Here is a 19263-nt window from a genome sequence, read left to right on the forward strand (position 1 = left end):
ACAGGTACTAGAAAATATAATGAAGAAAATAACAGTAATAGACGAAGATAACGAGGTCGTTAAAAGGATCGTAAGGGCAAAACTACTTGAAATGATGAGTGAGTACGTTTTATATATGATGGAATGAGAGTTTATTCGTTGGAAAACGAGGCAATGTTTCACGAAAACGGATTGCTTGTTTACAATCAGTTTTGTTCAAAATCAATGACGAGACGTGACAAGAAAATATCAAAATTTATGTGAGATGAAACACGCTTACGAAGATTCTCTAGACGACTGTACTTAAATGGTAAAAATTATTTTATTTTGTCTTTGGATTAATATTTTCCTTCTGGAAATTTTTGAGGGTAAATCATTTGCGCTTCTCAATAACTATAAAAAAAAAACATTTTTGAAAAAACACAAAGTTTCTCTTATCCGGGAGAATAGAGCAGCACCTTCGTTAAGGATGTAGATACTATATCGTGTCATTCAGTGGAAAATCTAGTTTTCAAAACGACGAAAGGATTAAAACAAGCGATTAAACCTTTTTGAACATTCAAAATGGCTGGTCAGTAAACTTTACGAAACGACACAAATAATGCTGGTTTCAACTGGATTTCACTGTCGTTATTTCTCAGATAAGCGGGATTTGATAATCAATGAAAGTTTCATGCTCATTTAAACTGGTAGTCACCACAATTCAAAGAGTTTTTTCGTAGTACACCCAGGTTGTAAAACCAAAATCATAAGCGTTACACTGTTGAGAACAAAAGCTTTGTTACTTTAATGCCTTTGTTCCATCTCCGCTTGGTAAACATAGAAATTTAAATCAGTCAGTATAATCGATTGCTAGTTAAGTTCTCGTTCGAATGTGTGTGTATGGGCCGGGTGAGCAATAGACGTTGATTCAGCCATGTGTTTGAGTCGGTCAAGATCATATGTACATCTCTCATCGCACGAGGTAAATTGATGTCTTTTCTTTAAGTTTTTATGCCACTTGACAAGCCATCCCGAAATACAACCGGTGTTCCGGTGTTTGAGAGTAAATCTTGTCTATATAGATATACATATATATATATATATATATATATATATATATATATATATATATATATATAAAACCATTATCTACGATCAAAGAGATTGCAAGGAAGTGCTACAACTAGCTTTGTCGGATTCGTTAATGCATAAATGTGAATTGTGGATATTAAACTTCAAAGAAAAACGAGATGTAAAAAACCAATCACAGATTGAAAACTCTTCTTTCTTTCTTTCCAACCAAAAAGATCCCTCGTTATTGTTTTCATCCTCAATCGTGCATCTCTTCTCCCCCCCCCCCCCCCCCCCTTATAAAGAAAATATCATATATGTGCAAATATGACGGGAATATGCAAAGGCCATCGCGGGAACGGATTGTTGTTTTCAGCTGTGGGCACTAAAATCCTCCTCGGTCAAATTTATTTGATAGATATACCTTTTGAAGCAGTAATTCAAACTATTCCTTTTCTTACAGCTGAGTGAGTGATGAGGAAGATATCAATTTTTATGTCAGCAATCTTTTTCTTGTCGTCACGGGCAAGCAAAGACTTTGGAAGGTAAGAAACACTTGCTGTGCAAAGAAATCTTCATAAATTTTGATCACGGTTGCTTCCCGATGTGTTCGGTTTAAAAAAATTAACGCTAAACTATTCAAGTTTTTCGCACAAAACTCTTGTCAATCTTCTCCATTCTCAACTTTCTCGTTCATCTCTGGTTAACTCCTTTTATTCTGGTCTATTTTCATCTTGTCAAACGGTATTCGAGAGTTCTTCCAGTTTCAGGTAACTTCTTGGTGTGAAAATTTTTAATATTGAGCCGAATTGTGGTTCTGAAGCCCTCTTTTTCCCCCGTACTTTCACGGGTGAGAGTTTTCTCGGCGATGTGAACAAACAAGACGAGAACTGGGAAAAGGAATAACCCTGGAGATTGACTTGAGCCAATTCATAACAGAACATCCAACAAAAACGTTAAAATAAAACTTTGTAATTATCGTGCAGCCAGTCTACTGTAAAAATGACACTTAATCACCAATGGGGAATTTAAACCATTTTAAAACCATTGCAAGTCAAGTCACATTACTTAGCTAAAAAAAAGATTATTGCACAAAACAAACATTCGACCATTGTGTCACATTAGCGTCATTTAATATGAATTTGTCTCTTTAGAAGAAGTTATGAGAACACAACTAAAGTTCTCGACTCACTTTCGAAAACTCCTAAATACGACAAGCGGATACGGCCCTACCACGAAGGTAGGGTGCTATTTTGCTCATTTAGACTTTCAGTCAGTGACTTAGTGAGTCAGTCGGTTTATAGGTCAGCCTGTCAATCACTCAGGCTATCAGTGGTTCTTTATGTCAAAGTTTTTGTCTGTCCACCAGTTATCCAGTTTGCCAGTCACCAATGTATTAGGTTCGTCAGACAATCAGTTGGTAAGTCAATCTGTCAGTCATTGCAACTGTAGTCTTTCCCTAAGTCAGCCGGTCAGTTCGTCAATAACTTCTTCAATTCATAGTTAGTCAAACATTCACGCATTCGATAGGGCAGACTCTCAGTCACGTAATTACTTATTTACACAGTAGTCATTAAGCTCATCCCTCCGTCAGTCATTCAATCAGTCAGAAAGCAGTCGGTCTTTCAGTGAGTCAGTTGTTCAGTCAGTAAGTTGTTCAGTCAGTCAGTTGTCCAGGTACTTGTTTGAGACAATTATTCAATAAAGTCCGAGGGCACAAGCATTGTTGTTGAATCTCATCAGTGAGATCATTTCCCCACAGGTCCACCTTTGAACATTTCAGTTTACATGACAGTCGTTTCGTTTGGTGCAATAAAGGAAATAAACATGGTACGTGACAAAGTGATTTTTTAAAATGTTGAAATGTAGAGGAAAACAGCTGTAGAGCGACCTTCGTGAGGAATGCACTTGTATGGAGGACAAGCAGCTTTTCAGTCCAGCTGATGTATTTTTTCCATCATACTTACGAGTTTTTTGAGCGATTAATTTAGAAAATTCTCTGTGAATTAGGAAAAAATACAACACAAACATATATTTCATAAACTGTTTGTTTCTTTGATAGGAATATACCCTAGATATATTTTTCAAGCAAGCTTGGAACGACCCACGATTGAGGCATGATCTAAAGAAACCAATTCTTCTTTCTGGAAGTGAAAAGGTCAAGTTCTGGCTTCCAGACACTTTCTTTCTGAATGTAAAGACAGCCAAGTTTCACCATGTTCCTGCTGCTAATAGCAGAGTTGTGATTAAACCGAACGGGGATATTGAACTCAGTGAGAGGTGAGAAGCTTTTACTCTAAATGTTCAATTGTATCCTTTGAAACGAACCGCGAAACGTTATATTTTGATCTCTCTCCTAAGAATTTAAACCTCTAAATAACCAGAAACTTATCATTTTCGTGAAGTCAATCCGGCTTCGTTGTACATTTTGAGATTGTCACCCCACTTGTAAAAACGATTGACTTTTTCGTCTTCCTTCTCTTCTTATCCTAAAGGCTTACAGTTTCTGCGTCATGTAGGATGAATTTAAGAGAGTATCCACTAGACACTCAGACGTGTGTTCTTGAAATTTTAAGCTGTGAGTATTATTAACCTTTCTAACTATGACAAATTTCTTTGTAAATTTATTTAGGATGTCTTGGTTTTAAATGTCCTCATCACTTTTTCGGTGGGTAATACAATGATAATCGACAGAAATGTTAGATTTCAATCAGCTCTGACATTTAAGACGTTCACTTGGTTCATTGTTTTTGCTTGAACTATTTTTTCCCTTATTTTCCAAAACGTATTCGGCAATTTATTGTTTTCTTGGTTTTTCTAGACTCATATGACATTAATGACATGGATTACCATTGGGACGACGAGAATGCAGTTATAATATTGGACGATGAAATGTCAGAGTTCGAACTGGCTAATGCGCAAAGTGAGCGCAAGCTTGTGAAATACGTCATAGGTATGCCTTTAAGGAGTCTTTTTCCTCATTCACCTTTTCCCATGGATTCACATTCATTTAACCAAACCAGTGATTCGAAAACATTAATTACAAATTCAAAGTGAGAGTACTTTCTTTTGTAACCAAAGTAAGTAGATATGCCTTTTTATACTGTCTCAGATCTTTTTTTCAAGATTGGCAATTTTGTTTAAAACGTGTCATACTGTTATGAGTCTAATTACAAAAGCACGTGCAGTTTTCTTAAATCGTAAAAATGTCTCCTTTGAATTTTACCCTCTTTATGTTGCACGAAGATTTACTTTAGGTAGTTGAAGTAGTCGTTGTTTAGTGACGACAAAAAATAATGGATAGTTCATAGAAGTAAATTAATTAAACTTCCATTTCATCAGTTAAGTTACACTGGAGTGAACGAGTTGGTCAGTTTATAAGAGTCTATATCGCGATGGTCCTTAGTATGTGAAATCCCCATTTAGCTTAAGAAAAACGAATTATAATCTCTAGGGAGATGGATATATGTTAGCTCTACCAAGTTTAACTTGCTGTTGAATTAAGTTGATAACTCAGCAAGTCTAAGTGAATTTCAATGCAACCTTAAGAAAGGTATTCTCAAGAATCATGGTTTCATTTAATTTTTCACTATCAATAATTTCAAAATACTTCATTTCAAATTATGTTTGTAATTCACTTAATCATTTCATGACGCATGCACATTTTGAACGAGTCATAGCCCCTGTTCGATATATGTATTGTATAGAACTTTATTGTTTTGTTTTGCCTCCAGTAAATGTAGCAATCTGAAGATTTTTTATCTTTACAGGTACTTACACCCATTTGGTCGCAAAGTTTGTTTTCAAAAGAAGACTGGCATATTCGTTCATTCAAATCTATTCTCCAACGTTCCTCATCGTCGTTCTTTCTTGGTTGTCATTCTGGATTTCTAAAGACGCAGTTCCCGCGAGAATTGCTCTTGGGATTACCACAGTTTTGACCATTGTTACACTCATGGGTTCACTCAGAAATTCTGTCCCTAAGGTAAGGTAATGATTTTCTTGCATTAATCTTACTTTTACCCTTCTTACATCTTTTTGATAGAAAAGATGCATGACTTAGAGGCAAAGGGAAATAATTGGAAAGTTCTGGCTGCAGGCAGCCACCACTTTCCCAGATTTGGTCATTGGTTTCCTGTTGTAATGTTGAGGAATGCTCTCATCCAATCACATTCGAAGTGTTAAAAACAGCTCCCCACATTTGGTTGTTGTAGGAAATATAGTGAATTAGAGGAGGTATGAGATGATTGGTTTTAGCCTGGAAAAATTTTGCATCCGCGCAAAGATCATTTTCGGAAAGAGAGCATGGTCGCATGTCCACACACACGCAAAAAAAATGTCCGTAGGCAGTAATAATAAAGCTATAGTTATCTCTCCAAAGGTTTCTTACATCAAGGCAATCGACTCATATCTCATTGTCTCCTTCATCTTCGTCTTTGGTGTCCTACTAGAATACGTAGCAGTTCTAATGCATAGCGAAAGAAAACGAATGAAGGCAAGGAAGAAACAAAATTCATCATCAAAAGATTATGCATTAGCGGAAATGGAGATAGAAAATTTTAGTGCTAATGCAGCTCCAAATCATACAAACACTCCCCTTGTATCTCGCTCGAGATCAGCACACAGCCTACCACCTCAGAGGTCACCGTCTTCGTATAGTTTACCAGTGCGTCCAGTATCGTCATACAGTTTACCACCGAAATCTGTCCTTCGAAGCTCTTACCCACGTCAGGTCAGTACTGAGTAACGCAGACAGAGCAGGCCGATCGTTAGGAATACTTAAAATTTTTCGTTATAAAACATGAAAATGAGGAACCTTTGACGACTATGGAAGAAGTTGGTTGAGGAGTGGGAATACATTTTTTAACTATCAATTTGTAAACCTTTCTACATTGATCGTACAAGTGAAAGAAAAGCCCGGATGACAACAACAACTAACGATAACAATAACAAAAATTACTCGTTTCTTATTCTTCCTATGTAAATAACCACAAGCCAAGACTTTTACAGACATATAAAAACCAAACTTGTCCATGGATGCTTACATGGCTCAACATATTTCTATAATGTCTTGAATGTAAGCCCAGGAGAGATTCTTACAGTTGACATCCATTGTTTCGTGTGATTTTGTTTCAGAACGTTCCTGGACCAGCTATCCAACACAGTCCTTACACGACCAATCCACCCAGAACAACCATCATACAATGTATCCCCAGCTTCTGCTTAGCTCTTGGGTCAAATAGTGAGGTGGATATCTTTGACAGGATTGCCCGAATAATTTTTCCTTTGAGTTTCTTTGTGTTCAACATTGGTTATTACTTCAGATATTCAAACTGAGAGTACTGATATATAGTCTTGGAAACGAGAAGGAATTTACGCAACATCGGTTAGGATACGAGAGTTTCGTTGTAGTCTTCGTTTGAATTATTTGATTGCAAGTTAAGTAGATATAGAAATTTTAAGAAGCAAGATCTGTAACATGAGAAACACTAACTAAAGGTTTTTCATAACGGCCAAATAAAGTGCGATTTCCATTACCGGTGCTCCCTGTATAAACAAAACTGACCAATCCGATTACAGGAAGCGAACATTGGATTTCACGAAAATTTTTTATCATCGCTACTTATTTAGCTCTAAGTAATGACTGGTTCAATGGAATTTAGTTGGAATTATTGTTCGTCTCCTATAATGCGTTTTGGTTGAGTTTGTTCACGTGACCCGCTTTAAAAGTGATGTTCTGTAAGAAGAAAGTTTTAAAAGAAGTCTTTAAGTTTTTCTTTATGCTATTTTGAAACATAGAGAAGAGCAAATATTAAACAGTCCAATTAGAGCGCTATCAGCTATCTTCGTTTCGATTCCGTCTCAAATTCATACATATGAAAGAGATCCTTCAAACTCCCCTTTACAGATCTAGAATGTATGAGAATTTTAAAATGATGAGTACACTGGATCTTTTAGTCGTACTACCACTTTCTTCATTGACGCCGAGTCCTACGGAATCCGAATGCTGCCGTTGAGTAATTATCTTTTGTTGGTGTACTTAACAATAAAGATCGGTTCAGATTTAAGTTAGCAACTACAATTGCATAAAAAAATCACTTTCTCCACCACCACTCGCAGGAGGCAAAGAGCAACACTTTTAGAGACGCCTGGCGGCTCTTCCAAAGCTTAATTCCATATCAAACGAAATTATTCATACCATGAAAAGGAAATATCATAGTTTTTCTTATTAATACTACTAACCTATTCAAAAGTATATTTTATTTTGTTACTGTTTAGAAAAAAGAGTTCGTATTCTCTTGGTTTAGAATTTATGTCTCAGTGAGGTCGGAGAACACCGTGTGTCTCTTTTCAACGCAGGATGAAGGCCGTACCTTCTTTAGAACTCTCAGACTCTTTCCGAAATCTTATCTCTGTAGCTTAATTGGTATTTTGATATTAGACAGAATGGCCAGTAGGTTTTATCGAAACTTTTGATCGCCTAGCCGTGTTAGGGGTGGTAAAGAGGATACTGAACTCTTGGTTCTTGAATTTTGCCATGAAACTCTAAACGGCGAAGTCCAGGGATCGTGCAATCCTCACTGAAATTGGAATATCAGGTGGTTGAATAATTTAAGTTGATCTTCATACACATGATCGGTAACCACTGTCTTAAATGTAATGTGCACCTATCAAACCTCGATGAATAAAATCCTGGTAAGTAATATGAAAAAACAAAGCATGCGTATAGTGAATCTATTTAATCTGTCTTCAATGTTAACCCTTCCGAGTGTTATCTGAAGTCACATACTTGTTACATATCGGAAGGTGGATGCTTTCCAAATGTCGACAACTCATAATAAGCCCAGTAAACCGCATTAAATACAGCGTAACAAAAAGGAAAAAGATAACGACATACTCGGTCAATTGAGCTACCTTCATTCCTTACAAAAGCATAGCGCATATACTCTTTGGCCTTCCTTACTGAGCTATGTTTCCCTTTCTTAGACTTTTCTTTCGAAGATTCCAGACTCTCTACTTTGATATCCTGCAATTCTTGTATGCTATTAAACACGTCTATCTGTCATTTAAAGAAAAAAAAAAGGATGTCGGAAGGTTAAAGACAACTTCAACATTTGAATGCACCAAAGTCGATCATGGTCCAGACAACACAAAGAGGATGAAAATGGTTTGTGTACGTGTAACATCGTTAAGGGCTAAAAATAATTTATTCATCGCAAAGGTAGGTCACATAACGCGGGAAACTTTGGATTGCTTTACAAGCAAGACAAAATTTCGCTTATATTTTTCACTACATAGTTCAACAAATGCAACTTTCCGATGTTATAACATAACCAGTGTAGAGCACGTGGTCTGATTGGGCAATTCTGTGTTTACTACTTTTTTAAGGGTGAGCGCTGCAGACCTGAGCTAAAGTAATGTCTAAGCAAATGTAATGACTAATTTTTGCGTTCGCGCGTTTGTTTTGTCTACACAAACATTTTTGGTGTAATAAAAAAGTAACTCTTGCGCTAAAATGTATCAGTGTACTACACTACAGGATTATATAATGATGCATGCGAGAGGTTACTATGCACGTAAGAAGCGTAAGAGTCGCTCGAGTCGATAGTCGAGAGCGACTCTAGCTTCTTGAGTTAAATAGCGAGCGCGCGCAACATTAAAAAAATTTTTTTGGTCATTAAATATAAGTTTATAAAGGTAGATAGGCCTCCTAGACAGTTTTGACTGTAACAGTTTTGCCTCAGCAAAGTGGAGGATGGTGGGTTGTGTTTTGATTCAGTGAGGTTAACGTGGTATTGAATGAAACTGGGATTCATTACATGAGAAACGTTTGTTTCTTCCCGAGGGAGAGAAGGTGCAGCTTGAAAGGTAAATTTTGTTCAGTTTTGCCTTGGCGGAGAGAAAGTCCAAATGTTATCTGTCTTTAAAATAATAAGAGATGAATGGATCGGTACTTCTTTGCGTGCGCGAGCATTCAAAATAACTAGGAGTCCTTCCGTTTTGATACAACTTCTATTAGAGGAAAATTAACAATATTCCTGTCTCTCACAAGGAAACGAGTGTTTGAAGTCAACTAAGATCACGTTTTTCGAGGGCAAGATTGTTGAGGAAGAGGGTCAATACCAATGGAATTCTCTTTGCTTTAGAGGCATTTGTAAAAGGAGTCGGTACAGTCACGATTTTTTAATAATTCTCACATTTTCTAGCCGCTACCATTTATAAATAAATTGATGTCTACAAAGGTGGCTGAAGTTTCCAAATTTCTCAAGTAAATTTACCGAAGTGCTGAATGAAATAAATTAATTAAGTTGATAGATTGGTCAAGATTTTCTTCTTCAAAATAGGCAGTAAAAATGTAGTCAACGATAAAGTGTCCGAAAAGATTCTGGTTTAGGTTTGTTCTTTTGGTTGAGAAGTTGGTTTTCAATTTATTCGTGGAAGAGATTCTCATCACTAGGCCCCATTTTCATAAACTTCCACGAATAAGTTTATCTCTTTAGAAGAGATTGTATACATGCCTCGATAAAAGCTGTGTCTAAGCGAAACGCTAGTATTACCTTTGAGCCGTTTGCCTCATTGTTATTTCCTGAGAGATGTGTACTACTGACACGTCTTTGGCGTTTTATTCCAGTGTTAAGCAAAACTAAAACGTACTCAAAGACTACCGCGAAAACGAATGCAAACGAAACGATAAAGTAGACATCCACTGCTTTTATATATGATACCTGAAATGTGAAAAATACAGCACGAGTAACTTCTATTTACGGAATGATTCCTTATAAGGGATATGACCTTAGCTAGGCAAGTTTGATGCAGATTTTATCGCGGAAATCTGATGGTGTTTCTTAATGTTTAATAACTGCGAACAGCAATTAAAAGTGTGCTTTACTATAAGGGATCTCTGCTAAAACTGAATCACAATAAGACTCCAGAAATAATCAATAAACTGAAAGTATACTATTACGAGACTCACTAAAAGTTCGTGTTACAGTTGACTAACGAAGACACCTATATGCAATGCCCATCGCCAGTTTGTAAAATAAAAACAATAAAAAAATTAAAATAAAATACAAGTATCAAGGACAAGGATTGTTGCTAATAACAGACCTTTGGTAGAGAACTCCTGAATGAGCCAGTAAATGTCACAATAGAAAGTACAGTTGTACTTCCAAGCGCTACACGGGCTGGAACAGATTCTTCAGGAATCCAAAAGGAAAACCAAGACAAGACCACAAGCATGATAGTAGGGATGTAGATTTGAAGAAGTGCATATCCCAGACGCCGTTTGAACCAAAAACGAGCCACGAGTTTTGTATGTGATCCTAACACAGGTCGAAAATCAATACTTGATAATCCATAATTTGATTTGTACAAAAACAACTTAAAATTGAGATAGGTAAATACTTTAAGGATCCTATAATTCCTTTAAAAATAAATCCAGGTCTTGGATTATGAAATCAATAAGAAAGTGATTCTGTGGAGAACACAGGGACAAAACTACTAAATATAGGCAAAGAGTCAATGACGGTGAGGAGAAACTTTGTTATACTAACACCTCAACTAGAATTCCGAAGTTGTTCGGAAACCCCTTCAGGCAATCCGATTGTTTTCCGCAGAATCAAGCAAGCAAGCAGATTTGCTTGGCAAACATTAGTTTTGAAATTCTGTGCGACAGCATCGTTTTCAGATATGAGTCTGTTCTATGGAGAAGTGAGAGAGTAGTTTAAAGAATACTGTAATGTTATTATACAATTTATGCTCTTTTTAATTCGAATTACTGGCTAAAGAATCAAGTTTGATTTCGTTATTACTCACCGTCAGCATAAACCTCATATTTGGTTAAGGTTTCAGTGTCGATGAGCGCTAATTCGGCTAAATGTTCGTCCTTGACAGTTATCGGATCATCTCGACTTTTATTCAACCACCTGAACTCGAGATTTTCTTCAGTATATGCATCTAAACAGGAAAGAGGTTCAATAGATAAAAAAAATGGTAAATATAGCGGCCATAAAAGCAAAGCAGGCACAGTCTCTTCGACACATCCCGAAAATGCCCGAGTAATAAAAATTAGTCAAATTTTACTGAAATTTCTCGATTTTCACAAAGAACTTTAAACAGTTTTCTCAAACCACCGATGCACTGTATGGAAATCAAAATGTGCATAAGCAGTGGTTTGCTCGTTGATGTCAGGAATATGCAGTACTTAATACAATGGATAAAATCATTTATTTGAATACTCAACAAGTTGATAACTCTAAGTCACACATCTGTTCATCCATTGGATAGTCCCTTAAGTTCATAGGGCATCCTGCACTAATGGTTATTCTGTAAAAGAAAATGGATTTTTCTAGATTTATGAGCATGGTCTATGCGTAAATGTAAAGAAAAAGCTTTAAACCACCAGGTGAAGCTGAGGATGTCTATTCATCTACACTTCCCATCTTTGTGGCTAAAAATAAAGTTGAACCACTCATCATATTAATTTTACAATTAAAAATGAGCAAAGAGAAGTGTACCTTTGAATAAGAAATAGAAGCAACGAAATTCTTTAAATCTGATTTTAGTATCCCGATTCTTTTTTCATTCCGTAAATACCACCAGGTTTCACGTAAATCATCATAAGTTGCTTCATAACCCAAAGGAATAACAGTTTTATTAAGGCTCTACCGTTGTGAAGGATGTGTGACAGATGAGCTTGATTTAGGAGCCTCCGTAAGCGTGTAATGGTTAGGATATTCGAAGGACCAGTCAGGAAGTCATGGGTAGACTCTAACTGGGAACACTTGGATACCACTCATTTTAGAATTCCTTCAAACGAGTTTCCTTCTGTCACAGTGAAACTTTCCCAACAAGGACAAATTAAATAAGCCTATAGCAGCCATTCCCACTTACATTAAAGTGAGAAGCTTATAGTCGATCTTTTATATTCATTTCACAAAAACGGGCTGAATGTACCTGTGGTTTATATATGTTGCTATCGATAACGCGGAATTGAACTTTTTCGATTCACCTTATAGCGGATGTGATATCTTCTTCCATAAAGGGAATTCCATTTATCTTCACAACTTCACTGCAAAGTATACTTACCTTGAACTGTAAGTTACGAGACCCGCGGGGCTTATTGAGACTTTGCTGTTTTCCGAAATGACGTCATGCACAGTAGCACTTCTCACGTTCAAGAAAAAAGTGTCAGGGAGCCAAATCAGGTGCTTGGCGTTTGCAGGCAAAGTAATGGAATAATTCAACGAATGTTTCAACCGTGCATCCATCCACTTTTGCCAGATCACAAGGTCTAGGGAAAATTCCTGTGTGCGAAACAGCAGCAAATGATCTTCTCTCACTGTTACATGTATATCTGACCCTTTTTAAAAGACCCACACAGTAATACTTGTGGTGTTTCACTCAGTAATGTCTATTTGTTTCCATCGCATCGATTTACCTGGATAAGCATTACTTTTGGCATTAAGAATAACCAGTTATTATTCCTTTAGAGTGTTTCGACTATATTTAACAAAGTCCATCAAACTGGAACGAAAATCTTCTATAAAAGTAGAAGAGGATGAGGCTTCTTAGGCAACTAAAAGGGAGTTAGGCATGGTGCAGTTTCAATCTTTCTCATTAAAAGCGGATCATGATATATCACGTTTCCTAATTAATCGTGGATCAATTTATTAGTCAATGCATCTATACGCTATAGACGTTTTTGTAAACTAAAACAAATAATTTTTTCTCGCTCCTTTTGGTCATGTGATCATTATATCCATACAATGTGCACGCCAAGGATAATTTTCAGATTATAGCATGGTGGCTGAACCAATCAAAACTCCGAAACTGCCGGACATAAGGACCCACTTTTTTAACAAAAATAAAAATTTACCTCTGTATTTGTCATTAATCTTATTAACTCGATTACAATAAGCCTAGTTTTTCATACCTCGTTCATTTCCCTTACAGCTACGAAATGTACCACAGTTAGTTTGACGGTGACATTAACTGCGTAACCTGTTGATTACCACAAAAATAATTCTTGTTTGCTCATCAGGTTTAATTTGTTAAAGCTCAGAACCTTAAAATGTTTTGATTCAGTATTTCACCTTTGTGATACGGCCGCAGATATTTGTGGTAAGTATCAGGATCGGTTATTTCATGGAGCTTTTCTGCGGTTTCTTGATAACTGCAAAGATGAAAAATTGAAGATGGTACTTTTCTTTTCAGCTCAAGAAAAAGGGAGCAACAATCATTTCACATTTTTACTCTTGGGATCTAAGTATCGATTCTCAACACCGTCCGCCATACATTTCTTACAATCTTATCTTAAAGAATTTCATGTCATATCACGTGGTATTCCGTAAATTATATTTTTTAAACTCTTCTCATCACATAAATACTTCGTATTTGGTTTCTACTAGGGGCGAAAACGTTTCACTATTTCAAGGGATGAATTATTGATTCATCACTGATTCGCTTCCCACCTCATTTCCTGCCAAAAAAAATGACGTTTACAGGGGCTGTTACCAGGTGATTCGTAGAATAATTTGCAAAGTCGCAAATGATTTGTTGAGCTTGGACCAGGTGTAAGTTGTTTTGAATTCTTGACGATAGAGCGTTTTAAAGTGAAGAATTCGCGATCACTTAGGAATAATAATAATAATGTTTTGACGAGCCTGAGGTTCGTTAAGAATAAACTTCGATTCGGCCTCTACATTTCTAAGAAAACAAAGTGCAAAATTAACAAATTAATACAGTATAGAGCTGTACCATTCGTATAGAACTGCTTGTATTGGAAAACTACAGACATTTATTGCAGTCACTTTCGATGACACTAAATACCGCTAAAAGTGAATTAGGATTGCATTAATGAGATATTGTAATGAGTATGCTTTATGTAAAGAGCGTATGGAACTAAAGTTATAATATAGATATTGTAATGAGTATGCTTTATGTAAAGAGCGTATGGAACTAAAGTTATAATATATGCGCATTAAAATGTGTAAACAGGTCTTTTCTCGTTTAAAGATGGCACAACATCAAAACGTAAAAAAGGCAGCGAAATACTACAGTGAGGACGACGATGATAGAGCGATGTTGAATTCCTTTCCTTAGTGATGAAGATTAACTTATATCTCTACAACATATAAAACGAGAAGTTTAAAAATGATCCTGCATTCTGAGTCAAGTACAGTTTACGATAAAATGCAACTGAGAGAGTTCATCACAGCACATATTTTACCAAGTTTCCGTCGTGCCAACAGAATAACGATTTTTCGTCGTATGCATTCGTCATGGGAAAGAATCGTTAGTAAAACCATTCATCATTATTTGATGAGTTCATACTAACCATAGGAAACCGTATTCATTGCCAATAAAACTACAGAACTCGAATGTTTGTCAATGAAAACTCAAATTAATCGATATGATTCAAATTTTACTTACTCCGCTTTCGATGTCTTCAACAGAAGAGCCGTCAATATCCAAACGAAAGCCGGTAATCCGAATCTTAGACACATCTTGAAGGTCTTGGCAAGATCTGTGGGAACAGCATTCGTTCAATATGTAAAAATTGTAAAACAAATATCTCACCATGCAGTATAATGATTGTACGTTTCCCATTGGCTTATTTCCCACGATTGCTTTGACATAGCATATCGGCAACTTAATATACGAAACCACACGGAAAGCAAACAAATAGCTGTTTTGCATAAAAGGCATCACACACTTTTTATACCTCCATAGAGCAGATTAACGTTCTACGTAGTTGGTATGTCATTCTCGATCCTTTTTCCATTCTATTTCGACGAAAGACAATTTATCATAATTATGAAACACTTAAGTGCCATATAAGACACCACAACTTCAGCCTAATGGGCAGACATGTTTATTACATAAAATTAATCCTCTTCCAAAAGGAATGTATATAACTGCGCTTAAGAAATTTTAATTTTGTTACCATTCAAAATACACGAGAGACAGTGAAAGCCAACTCTGTACGGTAGAGTAAGAATGCAAGCTTTGTCTAATATTTGTGACGATTAACGAATTACGTAACGTCTGTTTACAGACACAGCGGTTTATAATAACGTAAAATGCGAGAAAAGAGCTATTGATGGCAAAATCAAAAGTGTTTCTGATGCATCTTTTTTCCACTTAAAGAATATTTTCTTTTGGAAAAGACGATGCGAACCTAAATTTTTACTTGAAAGAAAAGGTTTTAGCTTGGACAGGTGTTAAATGGATTTGAATTAACTAAGCTTTTTGTGTTATCAACCACTTTCCCCCTTTGATACGTTTGTTAAAATTTGTCTAGCCGACGAAGTATGAAGAAAAAAACAGACCAGCACTAATCGAAAACAGCGTCAGTCGACAACATTAAATATTTTTAGAGTAGCTTTTAATTTACCCATTCTGCTTTGTGGATTATCCAGTTCTGCCTTAAGGCTTATGGTATTTATGGAAGCATTTTAATCACGCGAGACAGAACTGATGCTCTTTGTAAAACCTATGGCATCCCGGAGAACGAAGCGAGTCAACCCACAAGGTTCCACTAGCTTAAAGCTCTTTGAAGAAAACGAGCCGAGATGTAAGCCTGTCCACACAAATAGCGACACAAATAGCGTGCGTTCTTCTTACGTCGAAAGTAATAATCGTTAATAATAATAATAATAATAATAATAATAATAATAATAACTTTTGTATATACATTAGTAATTTTTGTAACTGCTTCCATTGAAGCTAAGTGTTACCGCTTCCGAGAAAAGCTTCGAAATATTTTGTGGTTAGGTTTTAGCTAGAAAATTATAGTTAGCGTTTCAGTTCAAATAAGACCCCGTGTGATCAAGATCGTTATTGAATAGAAAACAACTTACACCGCAATCCTCGATAAAGCAATCAAGACCCACGAACGTTGGTAAGCAATAACTTGTTTTGTGATTATGTTATCTAGCTCGTAGTCGTTACTCAAAGCGAAATTTATCGCTCGTTTTTACCTTTCTTTGGTTCTTTTAATTGCCACGTGCTCGTTTCCAAAATCAACATTATTCTCAAGCTATGATCACAATACCTAGGTTATTTCTTCACGTAATGATTTCAGTTGACCGCTTCGATATAATTACACCCCAGGGAATAGGAAAGGAATAAAGAGAGAAAAGATCCTATTTTGGTTTGGTGTTTATCGCATGCGCGTGTATCAACCCGGGAATCGAGCTTGCAACTCTAGCTTGAAAAGAAACATTTACATTTTTTTTGACCTTTAGTTTAAAATTCCTGTTAAGCAGATAGGTCACATATTCACGCCTAATCTTGTAATTTTTTTTTTTATGTATCCAGAAGTTTTCACTGCATGTAATGATAATGATAGTGGTAATAATAATAATAGTGATGATAATAATAATTTATGATAATAATGTAAAGCTTTATCGACAACTCAGTCAGAATATTAGTAAATGGTTAGAGAACGAAAATAAATCGTGCTTTATTTACAAAAATGTATATTAACTCCGAAGAACTTGCATAGCTAAAGCAAAAAAGAGTTCAATGGTAAAATTTTCAACATAAAAAGCAATTACTTAGAATTCAATATTTCAAATACTTGTGAAGGATAAATAATCTAAAAGTTAATATTTATAAAGAGAATAATAAAAAAGGAACATATAAAAGAGAGTAAGTCTAAAATTCAATGGACATGGCGCTTTCTGTTGTTTGGATGTCAATGTTCTTAATATCGCACCAGACTCTCTTAATAGTCCTTGAGCCTCTCAGACACAATAGAGCGCATCTTATTGATGAGAAAAACGTTTTCGCTCTGATACACGAGATGGTCTTCGCATAACTCCCTCCTTTCTTAGTTGAAATCAGGTCAGCTAGCCGGCTATGGTGTCTAATGAATAAAGGGGTAAGTTTCTAAAGAAACTGTGGTGCTGCGTCGGTGGGAGAGTATAGCAGGTAATTTAGTGTTAACAACTGGGTTGAAAACGTAAATTAGCCACCGTAAAGGGTAAAAAAGCTGACGTTTCGAGCGTTAGCCCTTCGTCAGAGCGATTGACGAAGGGCTAACGCTCGAAACGTCAGCTTTTTTACCCTTTACGGTGGCTAATTTACGTTTTCAACCCAGTTGTTAACACTAAATTACCGGCTATGGTGTCTGTTGCATTCTTTTCCCAAACCTCCCGTTGTGGTGAAGACCAATGGTGTAAACGTATCACATTCAACTTCAATAACTCTGTCCTCATATAGACACTTCTTCTCGTGTTTGTGCAATTTGCAGATCTGCTGAGGTTCAAGACCTTGATACAAGTCTACATTTGGGTAACATACCCTAACGTCAAAAAAGGTAGATCGTTTTCTTCCCCAAAATCCTCGAGCATGAGTGTCCAGTCTTGCTTCCAGGACTTTGTTTGTCCCTCTACTTAGTTGTTCGCCTGTAATGTCTTGAAGGACGGGTTCTGTCTGAACATCATTGCATACCAAACTAAGTAACTCAGCCTCGATATCGTGTAACCCATTATGGAGCTGAATTACCACACTCCCACGTTTACAGATCATGGCATGGTCCGCAGAAAAGGCTTCGCCGCAAACGCATGTGCATGGAATGTCGTCAATTAGGCAATCGTAGCGTAGCTTGATTGCGTCTCTTAACTCCATCTTGTTCAGGTTGAAACCCATTTCTTTCATCAGCACCACCGACAGCCAAATGGATACTCCTTTGTATTCAACCAGATATGGTGACCATGATATTCTTCTTGGTAATGTGTTTTTGACATGATCAACTGAGATTTTAAATGCCTTTTCTCACTTCGGGCTTCCTACTGCGCTGAACGCACATTGAAGTCATCTGGGAGCTTATGTGTTTGGGAAACGATTTCTCAACTAACGACATGGTTACTCTCTCTGACGATTAATACTCACTATTTGCTTCATGACAGGGGTTTGTGATTCCAAGGCCACCATGACACACTAGTAAAGCAAACATATCGCGCTCACTTGAACTGCAGCTATGTTCCGTTATTGTTGGAATAAGGACATTTGATATTGCATTCTCCAGTGGTTCTAGACGATCCTGAATATCAGGCAGTGTTCTAAGGAAATAGGTCCAGCGGTGTTTCAGGCTGAATGTGAAAGCAGCATAGCATGCTTGAGGCTGTAACAGTACAAACTCGGCCAGCCTGGCCACTTGTCCAGCATGTGACTTTGTTAGTGCTGTATTCGTTCAGGAATGCTGCTGAGTCTACTATTGCCCCCAGATGGTTGTGTGCTTATGTGGTTACATTAATAGCCGTATCTTTGAAGGCTTCCCTCGCGAGTGCTTCCTTTTCGGGTTTTGCAATAATAAAAATAACAGTAGTAATATATATATATATGTGTGTGTGTGTGTGTTTGTGTGTATATATACATACATACATACATACATACATATATATATACATATATATATATATATATATATATATATATATATATATATATATATATATATATCGGTATCCTGTCTCTGAAGACAATGGAAAATGCGCCAAGATTAATGTCTGATTGAGTTGCAGCGCCTGCTGTGGCTGTACGATTCGATTCTTGATCGACAGGCTCTGTTGCAGTTTTGACAGGTCTACATGTCCATGCTTGGCTCTGTAGGTACTGTTGCTGTCGTATTCTGTCATCTGCGCTCTCTCCAGGCGTCCCACAGGTCTTCTCTCTTCTTCCTGCTTGTCTGGATCCCTGTTTCGACGGCGAGCCTCCAACTGTCGCGGTCTGCAGCTGCAGCCTCCCAGCCTTCTGAGTTGATGTCGCCTGCCTCCAGATCTCGTTTGCAAACGTCTTTGTATCGAAGGACAGGCCTTCCTGCAAGTCTAGTGCCAGTAGCAAGCTCTCCATACAGCATTTCCTTAGGAATTCGACCATCTTCCATGTGGCTTAAATGACCAAGCCAGCGCAAGCTTCTCTGGGCGAGCAAGGCAAGCATACTGAGTATTCTTGTTTGTGCTAGAACGTTCTTGTTTGGGACATGATTATGCAAGGTGATGCTCAGGATCTGTATGAGACAACTCGGGTGGAAGACATTAAGTCTGCTCCCTTGGTGAGAGTACAAGGTCCATGTTTCGCTGCTGTAGAGCAGTGTGCTGAGCACGCAGGCTTGACTGACCTTCATCTTGGTTTTGATGGTCAGCATGGAGTTGTCCCAGACCCTTCTGACCAGAAGGGCCATTACCGTTGCTGCCTTGTCGATCCTTGAGTTCAGCTCAG

At 37.0% G+C, this 19263-nt stretch overlaps 3 protein-coding genes across 9 annotated transcripts in view; 1 reads left to right on the top strand and 2 right to left on the bottom strand.

The window, feature by feature from the left end:
* On the top strand, window positions 1-7100 carry LOC113674833 (glycine receptor subunit alphaZ1). Of its 2 annotated transcripts, none has more exons than XM_089197664.1 (10): window positions 1-98; window positions 1496-1577; window positions 2187-2272; window positions 2795-2862; window positions 3095-3312; window positions 3528-3610; window positions 3854-3985; window positions 4803-5017; window positions 5414-5764; window positions 6169-7100. In XM_089197664.1, the coding sequence occupies exons 2-10, from the start codon at window positions 1507-1509 to the stop codon at window positions 6367-6369; spliced, it is 1425 nt and encodes a 474-aa protein (XP_089053790.1). In that variant the 5' UTR covers window positions 1-98; window positions 1496-1506; the 3' UTR covers window positions 6370-7100. The 2 variants fall into 2 exon arrangements, with proteins under 2 accessions (XP_089053790.1, XP_089053791.1); XM_089197665.1 differs by lacking the exon at window positions 1-98 and adding an exon at window positions 162-289.
* The window catches only part of LOC113674835 (gamma-aminobutyric acid receptor subunit beta-2), a 20395-nt gene continuing 7463 nt past the window's right edge, over window positions 6332-19263 (bottom strand). For 3 of the 6 annotated variants that reach the window (XM_089197666.1, XM_089197667.1, XM_089197668.1), the window contains 9 exons: window positions 14467-14560; window positions 13128-13207; window positions 12968-13035; window positions 12121-12338; window positions 11276-11358; window positions 10849-10989; window positions 10141-10355; window positions 9591-9758; window positions 7671-8092 (listed from right to left, as the gene is read on the bottom strand). In XM_089197666.1, coding sequence (XP_089053792.1) covers window positions 7826-8092; window positions 9591-9758; window positions 10141-10355; window positions 10849-10989; window positions 11276-11358; window positions 12121-12338; window positions 12968-13035; window positions 13128-13207; window positions 14467-14540 — 1314 coding nt within the window. In that variant the 5' untranslated portion in view covers window positions 14541-14560 and the 3' untranslated portion in view covers window positions 7671-7825. Of the gene's footprint in view, window positions 6446-7436; window positions 7614-7670; window positions 8093-9590; window positions 9759-10140; window positions 10356-10848; window positions 10990-11275; window positions 11359-12120; window positions 12339-12967; window positions 13036-13127; window positions 13208-14466; window positions 14662-14758; window positions 14778-19263 lie in introns of those variants that run through there. The other 3 variants (XM_089197671.1, XM_089197669.1, XM_027191331.2) reach the window with 3 other exon arrangements.
* LOC149049970 (uncharacterized) lies at window positions 16571-17823 on the bottom strand. Its single transcript, XM_089197679.1, has 2 exons — window positions 17159-17823; window positions 16571-16897 (listed from the first exon to the last, which is right to left on the bottom strand). Exons 1-2 carry the CDS (start codon window positions 17698-17700, stop codon window positions 16696-16698), a joined length of 744 nt encoding a protein of 247 aa, XP_089053805.1. The 5' UTR covers window positions 17701-17823; the 3' UTR covers window positions 16571-16695.

The sequence above is a fragment of the Pocillopora damicornis genome, chromosome 2, assembly GCF_964200805.1.
Source record: "Pocillopora damicornis chromosome 2, jaPocDami1.2, whole genome shotgun sequence".
Classification (NCBI taxonomy): domain Eukaryota; kingdom Metazoa; phylum Cnidaria; class Anthozoa; order Scleractinia; family Pocilloporidae; genus Pocillopora; species Pocillopora damicornis.